This window comes from Neocloeon triangulifer, unplaced genomic scaffold, assembly GCF_031216515.1.
Source record: "Neocloeon triangulifer isolate White Clay Creek 2 clone unplaced genomic scaffold, ASM3121651v1 ptg000004l, whole genome shotgun sequence".
NCBI lineage: Eukaryota > Metazoa > Arthropoda > Insecta > Ephemeroptera > Baetidae > Neocloeon > Neocloeon triangulifer.
This window is the reverse complement of record NW_026775547.1, coordinates 4,369,091-4,384,399: the sequence shown is the minus strand read 5'-3', so window position 1 is coordinate 4,384,399 and position 15,309 is coordinate 4,369,091. Positions and strand designations below refer to the sequence as shown.

Below are 15,309 nucleotides of genomic sequence, written 5' to 3'. Positions count from 1 at the left end.
AAATGTAATTTTTAATTTATTTCCGGAATTCCATTTGTAAGAAGTGCCTCAATCCAATTTTTAAATGAGTATCTAAAAATATAGATAAAAAGAATTATTTATTATCCTGAGTTTAATATTTCTAAGATTGATTTGAAAATCAAATTTCAATCAAATTAATTTATGTTTGAGGAAGTAATATTCTTCAATTATTATTGTTTCTTACTATGATTTAAAAATAATTAACAGCATCCATCTTCTTTTCTTCTTTTTCACTTCAAAGATCGCAGTCTGCACAACTTGTTTGCAAAACAGAACCGTCGTTGGAAAGAAAGCTATAACATTTGTGTTAACAAACAACGTCAGAATACAGAAAGCTTGTTTACAGTGCAACCCTTTTCTTCTGTGAAGCAATAAAATTATTTCAAAGCTGTCGCTCCAAAGAACATTTGCATCAACTAGTCAGCCAGTTTCTTTCGCAAGAAACTCGGAGTAGATGAAAGAAGAAGATCTGATTATTATTGCTCTCGGCGAAATTAGATTCGACCGTTTCAAGTTAGAGGCAATTTCCATACAAGTAGGTCGGCGAATAAGAAGAGATGATAAAAGTAGCAAAGGCACAAGAGGAAAACTTTAACAAAATTCCCCAGCTAATTAGAGAAGCGCTTGAAATTAATAGCTCTCTAATTAGCCGCGTTTCTCACGCTTGTTTTGCGCAAAAACTGCAAGGCCGGCTGGTGCTAATTTGACGGCGCCTTCGCACTTGCTGGTGATAAACTGCGTTTCCTCGCAAAGAGGTTAATTGACTTCTGGAGAGCGTTGTTGGTGCGGCGGCGATGAAGAGCCGTGCGCGAATCTGTCGTGCAAATAAGCGAAAAAGCGCGCGACCCTTGAGCGATTGTTTCCTGTTTCTCTTTGTGCTGAACAATGAAGGGACTCGGTTCACGGCTGGGCCCAATCTAAATGTTGACACACCAATGGTCTGTTCTTTCGTGCCAAGTTTTCCCATTAATTATTGTACTTGCAATTAGTTTGCAGACAAGTTTACGGCGGGGATTTATTAAAGAGCTCAGGTTTTCAGTAAACAAAGTTTATTAGAGCGGATTTTGCTAATTAATAAATCATTTTATTCCTTCCCATGCTAATTTTTTTTTAACTTTCTCCAATACTGGTTGAAATTTTTAAAGATATAAAATAATTTCATTTAAATTATTATTTTCTTTTTTTGTGAAATTATTTATTTTTTATTTACAGCATAATGTTCTACGTTCTATTGTTATTTTATATTCATTAAATTTTTTTTTAAATCAGCTTTAGATTTATCTCAGAAATTGTTGTATTTCAATTCCATCACTCACTGAAAAGCAATTACATAGAAATTTAGAAAAATTAAATCAAAATTTTCAAGATTTATGAAATATTTACACAATAATAATACCTTCACGACATTTTACTTGAAATTAATTTTAACATTAAAACCTTTGATTAGATAATGACTTTTCCTTTTCTTATGTTATAATATTTTATCTAACTATGTTCCCTTCATAACAATTTCTAAATTTTTTATTTCTTTCTAAGCAAACCCAAAAGAAATTTATCACATTTTATCCCACCTCCAAAAATATGGAGTTTTTGACAAAGACGTTTGCGCTCAACTTGCTCTCCAACTCATTTCCCCGCAGAGTCGTTGGAATTGATACATTGCCGTGTGTTGCAATGCTTCAGTCAAGAGCTCGTTCTGCCTCCGCTAATTATGGCTGCTTTGAAGTTAATTTGTTTAGTCAGCGCCGCATGACAAATTGCTACCTTTTCCAAGCTTTTGTTTGTGATCGGGGCGCACGTGTGCCAAGTTTGAAACGTTCAGTGAGGGAATTCGCTCTCATTAACGTGTGTATATGTTTATAGGGGTCTATAATATACATGGACTATTCCGGACCTATTGAACGCACCGTGGCATTTAGTTTGCGGTTTCGCGTGCGAGCGTGAGGGGCGAAAGCGGCGTTTGCTTTTTGGGGCAGAAAATTGCCAAGTTGCCAATTGGTGCGCACGGCTGATGACCAATTTGGAATAGCAGTGTGCGTGCGAATGCCTGTAATTGTATTCAACTGATACAAACTAGTGGAACAAAAATTGGTGGAAATGAACTCTTGAATTGATGCAAAAGTAATAGCAAAAAATGTACCTGCAACTAAAGAAAAAAATGAATATATAAAAATAAAGAAACTGAGAATTTGCAACAAACTATAGAATAAAATTTAAAAAAATAATAAGATCCGATACATTTAAAAAAAAAATTGGAAAGTTTAAAATAAAAATCCGAGCAAAATATTACCAAATGGACCAAATTTCATGAAATTTAAATAAATAAATTTGGCTTTGAAATTTCCTTCATTTAATTTTGTTTTCTATAGAACTAAGAATTTGGTTGAAAACTCACTTAAAAACCTCACATAGGTTTTTTTAAACAGAAATTTGAGCCAAAAATGTTTTACTATTTAATTATATTTTTTCTTTTTGTAAATTTTTTTTGCGAGGCACATTTTGAATCTTCAATCTATGCATACAAAATGGTTGCTTTAAATCTCTCATTGATTTTATTAACATATTAATTTGCAATCAAATTCCTACAGTTGAAAAAAATTGAAATATTTATAATATAAAATCACAAAAATAAAACAGACATTCTCTTGATCAAACAGGGACTGTTAATATTGATTTGATTTGATTCTTTCGAATTTGATTTAGCAGTCTTTAAATTAACAAGCTGAAGCAAAACTGCTCTCGAGGTATATAAAAATTTCCGTCTATATTGGCAGCAATTTGCACGAAAGCGTCCATTGGAAAGCTGCTCAAAGGGGCTGCAGAGCCGGTGGCGGCCGAGCACTCAACTCGTAAACGAGACCCTTTTCCGCATCCGCGACGAAAAACAAGGTCGCCGCCGTTTCTGAGCTTATTGAATCAAGCGAGCGAGCGAGCGAAGGGCGAGGAGGCCTTTTTGGCCTCGTTTTTCCGCGACACCTGCGTGCGTGCAGCGGGTTGCCGGATATTGCATTTCTAGCGTGAGTGTTTGTGCCGTTTGACAGGAAAGCGTGCTTTCTGATTGCAGATAAAGTGAAGAAGAAGTACGGAGCTCTGAAGGGTACACTGATGATCGCCGCCCTCGAAAGGGGTCAACAGGGGCTGGGCATCAGCTTGGCCGGCCACAAGGATCGAAACCGGATGGCGGTGTTTGTGTGCGGCCTTAACCCCAGCGGAACCGCCTGCAAAGAGGGCACCCTCAAAGTCGGAGACGAGATTCTCGAAGTGAGTACTTTTTCCCGTCAATTCCTAATTAGATTCTGATAGGTCGAGAAAGAAAGAGTTGTTTGACTTGCAAAGGCTGGATTTTTTTCACAGAGCACCAAGTCCCTCGGTCTCGATGCCAATTAAAATTTCACTCGCCGATAAACTTGCACTCGCTGTTTTACCCCTCAAGTGAATGTGAGCCGCAGTCGGTTATTTACTTTCTCTAATTGGCTCCACAACCCCTTTTTTGTTTAACAAAAATCCAACTGGCTTAAAATTCCACGATAATGCTCCCCAAAAAAAGCAGATTCTGCAAAGGAGGGTTTTACAGCTGATTGTATGAATTAAAATTTTTATCCGCTCTTAATGAATTATAAACATTCCGCTGTTTGTTTATTTACATTGCCGACAAGCACTTAAGGCCAAATTTTCCTCCTGACAGCCCTAAACAATTTTGCCTTATTCGAAACTGAATTAAATTTTTTTTTAGTAGTAGAAAATATAAAATATTAAATTAAAAAATACTTTATTTAAAGGCATAAGGAAGTTTTGGAATCTGGCTAATGGTGTCAGGAAAGTTAAAGTTTTCCATGTGAAATTCGAAAAAAATTTAAAATTTTAACGTTTTTTTATGTGGCTTATATAGTATTTAATTTTTCTCAATTCTAGCAGGCAAATTTTTGTGGGGATTTAATTAACGAAAGGTTTGAAAGAAATATTTTTCACTTTTACAATGTGCACTTTCAAAATCAGAAAAATTTCAAAACCGTTCTTATACAACACAAATCAATTTAAATTTTAAATCTATAGATTAATAAGTTTTAAATGTATTACTTTTTATCTTTGATTATATTACTTGATTACAAGTCGTAGACTTAAAAGTCAATATTTTATTGAAAATCAAGCTTTATATTATAATGCAAACAGTTTCAAAAATTGTAAAATTTATTTTATCCCGGAATTACTTCTCTATTTTTTATTTCTAGATTGAAAGAGACTTTCGGAATATAATGCCTCTCCAAGGAATTTAATTTAAAAAAAGGTTCACTGATGCAGATTCTGCCTGACAATGCAGGTTTTGTAGTGCACAGTGATTCGCTCTGCAGTGAAATTGCCACAGATGCGCAAGTGGGGTGCAATGCAGAGTTCTTTTTTTTATTTTAACTTTGAGTGCAACTCGAGCTCCTGCTTGATGGCTTCGGGAGCAGCTGTTGACCCAATTTTTGCTGCACTCCATATCGTGCAGTCGCGTTACTCGGCCGCCGTCGCTCGTTAAACGCCTCCGCACACAATTAGCCACCCAGCGAAACAAGCGTTGTTAAATCGCGGCCGTTTTCCCGCCAATCGATTGCGCATTGCGCCTCTCTTGAGCGGCATGCAAATCGATCAGAAAATAATAATGCATCGTTGACCCTCGTCGTGGCACGGCTATTTGCGGCGGCTTAATTAATTGGCTCCTCTCAAGCCGCGCTCCGCTGATCGTGAAAAATCGCAAGGGCGCGCGCGTGCCTCTCATCTTCTCCCTCTCAATTCACAATCAGTGGCGCATCTACCCTTTTTCAAAAGACATTGTTTTGATTGAAACAAACGGTATAAGTATTTTTACTGAATTAATAAAAAAAAATTAAGACAGTTTAAATCAAAGTATTCTGAAACGTTAAAAAAATATTTTCTGCAGTGAAAAGTTTTATTATTATTAAAAACTGCTGTATGTACCAATTTTGGTTATCCTTTTTTTGTGCTTTTTCATGAGAAAAAATAATGAAGTAAATAGAATTCTCCAAAATATAAACTTCTGTAATGAATCTTTTACTCCACTTAGTTGTATTTTTATACCGACTCGGTCATTTTCAAATTTTTACTCTTCTGTGTGACGATTTGATCAAGGGTTTTGGCGTCATTGTCCTGAAAGGCAAACTGGAGGTCTGTAAAAAAAAAATACAATTTTCACTTCATGATTATCACTGCGAGTGTGTTTGAGTGCTTAATTCTTTCCTCCAGATATGAAAAAATATTTAGAAATATCAGCAGATTATTACTTCTTTCCTCCATATCAAAATATTGTTTAGAAATTAAGGTCAAATTTTTTTATTTAAATTTTGTATCTCTCAAATGAACAATTTTTTACCATTTTAAAGGCCCTAAAAGCAATTATTAAAATCAACTTAATTTGTAAATTTGCAGGAAAACGTCACCGACAAAATTATTCTGCCAAAAAAAAAATTAATATTTCGATTGTAACACCTTAAATTTTGAATGAATCTGAAATACTTTTTCAATCCTTTCAATTTTAACAAGGATTGAACGCAACTATGGCTGTACAAAACTAGCGTCAAACACTTGAAGACAATATAAATCAAGAAAATTAATTAACAGTTTTCCATGAAATGTTTATAAAACCATATAAAGAGCTTTTCTAGATTGCATTGGCTATGGAGACGAAGTATGAAGATAAATTTTTGAATAATTCTGCTAATTTTTTTTCTCGTTATAAAATTGAGTTTGAAACAATGAAAAATTGTTTTTTTTGCGCTGCAAAAAAAATTTAGGAGAAAAAGCATAAAATCAATTATAAATTAAAACCATCTAGCCACTTTTGTTATTATTTTTCTCCGTTTTTCCGTCAAAATATCTTGCAACAAGTGATTTGGCAAATTTCTTTTGCCGAGCGAGACCGGCCACTGCTGATTGTGAGTGGTGACTTTGGCTAGTGAGTTTTTGGCCCCGGCTAATCCCCCAAAGGCCGTCCGGTCGGCCAAGAGGAGATGGATGTGCGGGTCCCTTTGATAAATAAAAGCGCACGGCAAAGTGACGTCCATTCATGTGATACCTACACCCCCTTCAATTACCTAATTTGATGACGTCAATTGACTGCGCAGAGCGTTTTCTTGCCTTCTAATTATTGCACCGGCGGTGGATTTTTTTTCTTATCGCACGAGAAGGGCTAAAAAAAATGGCGAGAACCACAATGAATTTCATTTGCATGCGTCCCATCTGGACGGATAATGCACGCAAGCCGCACTGCCTAAATGAAATTCCGCCCGTTCCATCGGCAGCAAGGCTTCTCTTTCATCACGTAATGAGCGCCGTTGATGAAAATGAGGGCCTAGAATTTCATTCATCCGATTCGCTTTGAACTCGCACGCCGCGCCGTGTGAATGAATTTTGACCGAATGGACTGGAAGCCAATTCAACTCAAAGCGAATGTTGAGTTATTCCAAGACAATGCGACAAACTTTGTAAATTATTTGACTGATAAGATTTCCTAAACTCTATTATGCAGAAATATTTGTTAACAGTCAAAAACGCAACCCACTCAAAATGTAAATTTGAATTTTTTTTTTTTTTTTAATTGCTTTTAAAACCGGCAGAATCGGCAGATTAAATTTCTTCTCCATTTTATGTTTTGAAATAGAAAATCAAAACAGCATGACTGCATGTATGGGTGGCTTTAATATTTTATTTCGAAGCTGCACAAATTTTTAAGGGAAGTTTTTACCACTGTATGATAGATTGATTCTTAATTAAGTGAAGTAAGTGAGTTAATTAACCACAATGTACATCTTTCAATGAAAACAAAAATCATTTCAATAATGATGCTCATTAAATTTAATTTTTGAGAATTTTAATTAAATTTCAAATTAATTCTTATTTACTCTAACATGTTCCTTTTTTTATTTTTCATTCAATGGAGATTTTAATAAATTGATCGTTCTATAAAGCAAAACTCAATTATTATTAATTTGCTATGTATTTTCAATTAAATTATATCTATTTTCAAAACCTTTCAACCATACAATAAATTTTACACTTTTGTAACTACAGCATTTATTCTAATGTCCTATTAAGATCGCTTAAGGAATTCCTCTAATATTTCTTTAAATATTGCTTTTATTTCATCCAATCTCTGAAAGTTTTGATGAGGAAATATTCAGAAACATTGAAGTTTTGGTCGTTTTTTCTGGATATATTTGTTATTCAACCAACTTTTTTCATTTTCAAATTTTTGTGCAAACAGCTTCCAGTGGTTTTTGCAATAATTTCCAGAATTATTGATAACTCAAAGTCAACAATTCCGACCATAACAAAGCCCGTCAGCAACGCCATGCATAATTCAATCAGTTTGCGGCAAACTTTGACATTTTGCAAATCGCATTTCGGTTCTTGCAAAAAATTAACCAACGTCGTTAAGCACACGTTGTTGCCTTTGATGAATTTCTCGCTAAGTCGGACCGAGTTGCGAAAGTTTACCTCTGGTTGCCTGTTTTTGGCCTCGCAAGCGACGCCCCTTGAAGGATTCGCACGTCGTTAGCAGCGGCGCTCTCGAGACAAGCCCGATTAAAATCAAGGCGGCCTCATTAGAATTTCGATCCGCTTCTGCTCGGCTGATTCGCTAACGAGACGCGATGCTCTACCCAGTGTTTGCTGTGACGTCCGCAAATGAAAACATTTTGCGCCGCACAATTGATCCCGTCGAGCGAAAAATTGACGCCGATTCCGATATTGGCTGACGAGGAAACGATGCCGTCGGCGCCATTATCATGCCAGACGCGACACACACATCAGACAGATCAATCCGCGCGACGTGTATCTCTTTTGCTCTGCGCTCGGACGTTTTTTGTTGTGCCAAAGAGCGGAGGAGGCGTTTTCGGTGTTTTATATTCCCCTGTAGTCAATATTATTTGTTAGATAAAACTTTCAGTGCCTTTTTAAAGCATAATTTCTTTTCTTTTAGGTTCATATATTTTATTTGATGATTTTGTTGCAAAAAATTTAAGTAAGGGCAGAAAAATTAAAATAAACGTCCGAAGTCCAAAACATCTAAACCTGGCAAAATTTTAAATTTTAAATTTTTTTATTAATATCGTAAATTAATTATGAAAATTCATGATCGCATTGAATTAGTCTGCTTTATATAAAATTAAAAATCTAATTATCCAATATGAAACAAGCCACTTTGATTGATATTGTGTAGGCAAGGATTTCCATCGTTATTGAGAAACTATGAATCCAAGAATAATTTATTATTATTTTAATAAAATAATTTTTAGTGTGCTTTTTTAATGTGTGCGGTGACACTGGATATTATGCAAATAATTTAAAAGTTAAGTATATTATAAATATTTCAATTTACTAAATTTTCAAAATAAGTAAAAAAAATTTATAAGAAAATTAAACCAAACAAGTGTTAATATTAATATAATATTAAATACAAATTGTTCTTTAATGTAATCTACAATTGTCTTTAATTTTTTGAAGTTACTGTAGATTTTCTTAAATATTTAATTGACAAACACTTGTTCTTGAAGCAAATACAATATTAAGAAATTAAACTTGTGAACTTATGTACTGTCAACAAATAAAAAAAATTTTAAATTCTAAATTTTATTATAATATGCTTAATTTTACTGTTGAAACTTGGAAGTACTTCTTACATTGCTGAAAATAGACTTTTCGTAGGATTTATTTTTTTAATTTTTTTTAAAGAAATAGGCCTTTCACCTGTCTAAAGCTTTTTCAATATGAGTCCAGTAAGAAATTCTCTCTTGCACGTTTCATGGTCATGGCCGAGTGCCACTTGAATCAAAAAGGTCAACTAAATTGATTGGGTCAGAGATCAAAATGGTCATTGTCAGCAAAAGTAATACCCTTTCAAGACAATACATTCATTTTCACTTCCCAACAAACAATAAATTCTGATACAATTCATTTTAAGATGTCTTCAAAATAGTTTATGTGTTTGAGCTGAGAATGAAAATTGGAGAACATCAACAATGCCTTTGTACTTCAGAACGGCCAATAATTTTTGGCAACTTTTTTTTCTTATTTTTTTGAAAAACTAGATTAATTTGAAAAAATATTGTAAATTGTAACGTAGGAAATTTGCCAACATTAAAAAAAATTCAATGGCACACCAGTGTAAAAATTAATCTCCAAAGGAAGTGCAAGTTGCATAAAAACTAACATCAAAATCGGGGGGTCTCATATGATCTCAAAAACATAGCTTGCAAGTTCATTGACCTAAAAAGAAGTCGACGACCGCTGACTGGAAATATCTGTCAGCATACTTGGTTTTTATGCACGTGGAACTTGGGAGAGAATTTCCATTTTGCCGAGCTTCCGGTGCTGAGAAAGAGAGAAAGAGTCAAGTCAACAAGTCAAATGGGCATCATTCGGTGTCTATCGACCGCGTGATGCAGTCTGCGGAAAATGCACTTGTGAGTGGGTGGGTGGGTGGGCGGGCGGGTGGCCGCGGCAGCCCTCTCTGGATGCAGCAGCCGAACTAGACTATCGATCGCCGTGCCCGAGTCACTCACAAAGAGCAGCTCGCGCGTTCGCTCGCCGTAAATGAAATTTATTGCATCCGAAAAAACATTTATACACATTCAAAAGCGAGACCAACTCTCGCTATTCCGTTTGTTTTACGGCTTGTTTTATTGTTTTCATGCCGAAATAATGGTGCCGGGTTGAAAAGTCGCCGCGTCGATGCAAATCACGTCGGATTTCGCGGCCAAATTTTATTATCCGCCTTCGCGCGGGCAACGTTCATTTCTGCGCCCTTTTCCGAGCGAGAAGAAGTAGAAAAGCGTCGGCGTTTGCATTATTTAGGTGGAAGCAGCGAGAAGCCGCCTAAAGAAGGAGCGAACCCAAGTCGGCTGCCGGCGAGAAAAATCTGCGCCCACTCGCGAAATAAATAAAGAGAGAAAGAAGGAAAGAAAAGGTTTTTCTATACACGCGCCAGCTTAACTTCTCGAGGCACCGAACCATTTTTCCGCATTTCTTCCTCTCACATAAACTGCGACTTTCCTACCTCGTATATAATAACGCCGGTTTAAATCATTTAAACTGATTTAAACTCAACCCAACTGACGGGAAAAATAATTGGATATTTAATTCTCTTCAAATTTATTTCTAACTTTGAGTTTTACAAAAGGTTCAAAGATAGCTTTGAAAAAAAAACGTGTAGAATTTCATTTTCTACTTCTTCATAATGTTTTTTTACCTTTTAATTTTCAAAGTTTTTGTTGGCTTAAGAAGAACAATTAAGATACTGTGCATCCATTCACACCCAATTATGTTATGAAAACCAGAAAAATTGTCGTTTTTCAATGGGATTTAATTTCGAGTGCAGATTAAACTTCTGCCATATTGATATCGGGCATTTTCTGCTAGTTGTAAACCCTTTCTTCCCTTTTTCAAATTTCAAAATTTTTTCGTTGGAAAGTTAATTTAACATCAGGAGATTGTTAATATTACCAAGAAGTATTGCGTTTTAATTTTCAATTAATTTTGGCCAGTCTATTTTAAACTTAATTTTAGCTCTGGTATTTTAATTAAAATATTTCAGTTACTTCTCAATAATTAATATTAAAAACTTAAACACTGATTACTTGTGTCTTATTTCAATCTAGCAAGCATTTGAGAATTGAGAAAAGTTTTAAAAATATCGGGGGAGAAAAAATGGAAATTTTAACATTTGTTATACATTTTTAACCATAGTATCATGATTTAACTTCAGTTAAACTTAACCTTCATTTTAAAATTCTCAAAATATATTATATTTTTACACATACATTTCTCTATTATTCTGGAATACACGTCTCGGTCAATTCCCAAATGTTCCACATCTTTGAAATTTTTCGTTATTACGAAGAAGTCGTAACGAATCTTCTAAAAAAAAGAACTCCTTGTTGCCTAGCATCTCCCGTCCGTAACCCAATTGTTAGTATTGATTGCATCAAAATTCTCAACTTCACGTTGAGATAAAAACCACCTATTTCTTCCTCAACTCCGCCGGGAGAAGCAGTTGTCTCTCTCTTCCTTTCTCCTTTCTCGCCGCTGCAAACTAAAACCGACAAGAGATCAATTCCCTTCGGTTTTTGCTCACTTGTCAGTACCGAGTTGGAAGGAAAGACGCGAAACACAATTTGCGCCGCGTGCCGTGTGTTTGCAGCTCAGCCCCCTTTGCTAATGGAGATCTCTTTCTTATCAAATTCCAGGTCAATGGCTGTGTAGTGCAGGGAAGATGTCACTTGAACGCATCCGCGATGATCAAGGGCCTGGCTGGACCGCTCTTCAAGGTGATTGCACTGAGGTGAGTACCTTTTGCTCTTTTGAACGAAACTCTCGATTTCAATTGAGAAAAAAAACTCAACTTTAGGTAGATAAATTTAGGCTGGATAGGAATATTTGCGGGATAAATGAGACTAAAACAAATTATCAACTATATTTAGGATTTTAAAGGTTTTTTCGAATTAAAACTTTTCAAATTTAGAATTAGTGCAGATCTCGTTCAAAAATGGTACAGAAATGGTGCAGAACCGGTTTGCATCAGTTCTACACCAGTTCTGCACCATTTCTGAAGCAGTTCTGAACCAGGGGATTGTTTTTATACAGTTTATGGGCATCTCTATAAAATTTTAATTTTTCAGTTTTTAGAAAAGTCACTAAAAATTTTTTTAGAGGTTTCCTCAGCTTAAGGAAAAATTCATTTTTCATTTGAAGTGCATTTAAAAAAAAATACTTCACTTTCATAAAATTGAAACAATTATTTCTGGTTTGGAAAATTTTTATTTGAGATTTTTTTGCTTTTAAACGAATTCAACTGGATCTTTTTAAACAAAATTTTAGCCTCTAAATAACACTTTTGTGTAGAAAAGATACCAAAAAAGAACATTTTTCAACAGTCTAGGTATTTATCAATATTTCCGGCCTTATGTATATTCGTTTTCCCTCGAGTGCCCGCGTTTATCTACGGTTCCTTTCTCTCTCTCTCTCTTTTTACGCCGGCAGCTCGTCATTGTCATGCATGTTTTATATATTTTTTTGTGAGTGTGACAAGCGACGTTTCAGCCGCAGACCCTCCTAGACGGGTGAGCGGAAAAATACACGCCCGGAGTGCCGTCATTGAATAACTGAGCCGTCACTAAGTTGCGTTTTTTCCCGTCGCGCTTAAATTCCGCGGTTTCATTTTTCCGCCGCTGACAAGTAAAATGCAAAGTGCCGCGGGCTGGACGTGCATACCGGCGCTACGTGTTGCCAGGCGTGATATGCAAAGTACCAATTTGCATTCGACAAAACTAATAACCGTTGCGAGAATTACTCTTGCACTTAATTAATTGCCATTGAAACTATTATACACGAGTTTTTTTTCCCGAACACTGATATTTGTTTCATTAATTGTAATTATGGTTCCACTCGTGCCCTAACAAAAAGACTTGCATTAATTAATTGAACACGCTCACGCCTCGATTTTACATTGCCAAAGAAAGAGAAGCATGTTCTTTGGTATTTAATTAAAATTTTAACTTCATTTTGTTAAGAGAATAATTGAACTTTGAAGCTTTAAATTGCCTAAAATTTAAATAAAAAATATTTTCATAATGTTGATATTGTTATCAAATACAGTTGAAAAGCCATTCATTGTTAAAATTCATATAAGTTAATATGGTGTGCGCCTGATTATATTAATAATTATAGAATAATGAATGACATCATTATTAATATAAACTGCAAAAATAAACAAGTTTTTAGTTGAAAATTACTTTATCGTTTTAATTACAAAAAGAAAAAATCTTTTTATTTAAAAAATCTTTATTTTATTTATTAAATTAAACTGAATCTACATTAAAATAAAAGTAAGCTGCATTTATATATAAAAAGAGTAATAAAGTTACAGATTACTCTATTATTTAAGCCCAAATTTCATAAAAAAATTTAAAATATATTATTATCTTGTTTTAACAGTTTTTTAAGAGGAAAAATAAATTTATTGGCTTCATTTTGCAGTTTTATGTGTACTAACGAACAAACTAAACCAACAGCTTGAAAGGCAAGACACGCTCAGTTATGGTCAGCAGGATGGGTTGGTTGATTCTCTTTGAATCTAAACTAGCGGATGGGGATTCGTTGGGGTTCTGAAAGGCACACAATGGGGGCTTTCATTGAAGAATCGGTCCTTCCCATTGACATAGATCGTTGTCCCTAATGAGTTGAAAGCGACTCTGCACAAAAGCCGCCTGCGCATTAAAGATATAGAAAAAGTGGAGAGATGGCTCTCGCGGGATAGCCACTCTCCGTCGTGAAAGTAATTAATAAAGGGGCGGCCGGGATTATCCCGTCATAATCATAATCTTCGTCAAAAAGCGAGAATCGATCCGTGGCCAAACGAAACTCTTCGATTTCGCAACTTTGCTTTTCGTTATTTTGTGCAAAATGCTTTTATTGAGCGCAGCTTGAATTTATTTTAATGTCGCCGGAGCATTTTTTATCTCCTCTCTTTTTGATTGGAAAAACGTGCAGGAAATTGAGTATATGGAAAAGTTCTTCGGCTCTTTTGTGACGCAAAAAGTTGAAGAGTTTTTATGTCGTCTTGAACTTGATTGACGAATCAACTTCTGCGACTGACTGAACTTTTTGTAATAAAAGTGATTTATCCTGCATTGGACTTGTTTAATCAAGGATGTTTCCCTGGAAAAACTTGTATAAAGTTGTGAAAGTAACAAACTGTGATTAAACGTCATGCAAACACTATTTATTACTCTTTGAAATAACAATAAATGAAATTTGCTCCATAGTTTAAAGAACATTCTAACACGATTAAATCGTAAATAAAATTGCCAAACAAAAATATAATTTGGTAAAATGGCAATTTAAATGTGAAAAAATGTTTCATTTTATCAAATCCAGTGACAATTATTAAAACTGTTAAAATATTTTTGTAGAGTGAAACTTTTCAGAAGGGGAAAAAATGCAAATTAATGTTGGGATAATTTTTCACTTGCAATTTAGATTGAGAATTTTTTATAAAAGCAACAAAGATAATAGGAAAGCAGGCACTGCTTAATTAAATGTGTGTTATTTTTAATTCTCTATTTAATTAATAATTAGATTCAATTCAAATGCTAAAAATTTCTACAAAAATTCTCCGTGGATTACTTCACGTGTGTATTAAAGAAAAGCCTCTGATAAGTCTTATCGTGTCATTTGTTGATTATTGTACTCTGTTGCCCTTTTTGGCTTTAATGTCTCATTATCTCCCTGCAATAATTGTAAACTATTGAGCAAAATTAGTATCCTTATTCCATTTTTAGCAGTTCAGTCACCTGACATTTAAATATAATCAGTATAATTTAGAAACTATTGATGAGAATAAAAAGCACTTTTTTAATTTTAAACTGAAGTGTTAAAAAATATATTGATGCTTGTTAAAAACGTAGTTTTCCTTACAATTATGAAATTATAGAAGCTTGTCTTCCATTCATTTTACATTTTCTTCTCTTAATGGATTTAAGAGTGAAAAAAATGAAATCCTCTTAAAAAATAAAAGCTCTGTATTATTACGTCACCTAGATTTCTTCAGCTATGCAACTGCGTGAAGTTTCTATCCTTAATGATCCACTCTTTGCAAATATAGAGCATAAAATGAATATTTTCTAACAATTTTCTTTCGCAAGAGCTCCTCATTGGAGAAAGAGAAAAACCGAGCTCCTCATTTTTCCATTGAAGAAGCAGTGTTGAGTGCTTCTCCGCGTTTCCATGAATGAAACGTCGGTGCTCTCTCTCTCTCTCTCTCTCTCTCTCTCTCTCTCTCTCTCTCTCTCTCTCTCTCTCTCTCTCTCTCTCTCTCTCTCTCTCTCTCTCTCTCTCTCTCTCTCTCTCTCTCTCTCTCTCTCTCTCTCTCTTTCTCCCTCTCAATTATTTCTCGCAGGCAAGTAGAGCACGCAGCGCGTGTCATTTTCCTTTTTGCCCTTTTAAGACGCACCGGCGTTCTAGATAAAAAAGCAGCAGCTTGACAATCTGGGCAAAAACCTTGAAAGGTGCTCCGCAGGGGCTGTGCTGCCGACAGTTTCGCGGGCTCTTTATTAACTGGGCCAGCGATTTTATCCAAAATGCAGCGTCTCTCTCACGCGGGGGCGTTTGATTTACGACGCCCAGGGCATGCTGCAAATTCGATTACTCGCCGGGGGATGCGGATTGTTAAATCTCTCGTGAAATCCCTTATTTGCGAGCAAATTTATGTGCACTTTGCAAGGAAAACAAAAA

General features: G+C 35.0%; 1 protein-coding gene across 5 annotated transcripts in view; it reads left to right on the top strand.

Moving 5' to 3' along the window:
• The window catches only part of LOC132193303 (multiple PDZ domain protein-like), a 114,839-nt gene that overhangs the window by 82,989 nt on the left and 16,541 nt on the right, over positions 1 to 15,309 (top strand). For all 5 annotated transcript variants that reach the window (XM_059613884.1, XM_059613883.1, XM_059613887.1 and 2 more), the window contains 2 exons: positions 3,086 to 3,282; positions 11,265 to 11,359. In XM_059613884.1, the coding sequence (XP_059469867.1) occupies positions 3,086 to 3,282; positions 11,265 to 11,359 (292 nt within the window). The remainder of the gene's footprint in view (positions 1 to 3,085; positions 3,283 to 11,264; positions 11,360 to 15,309) is intronic.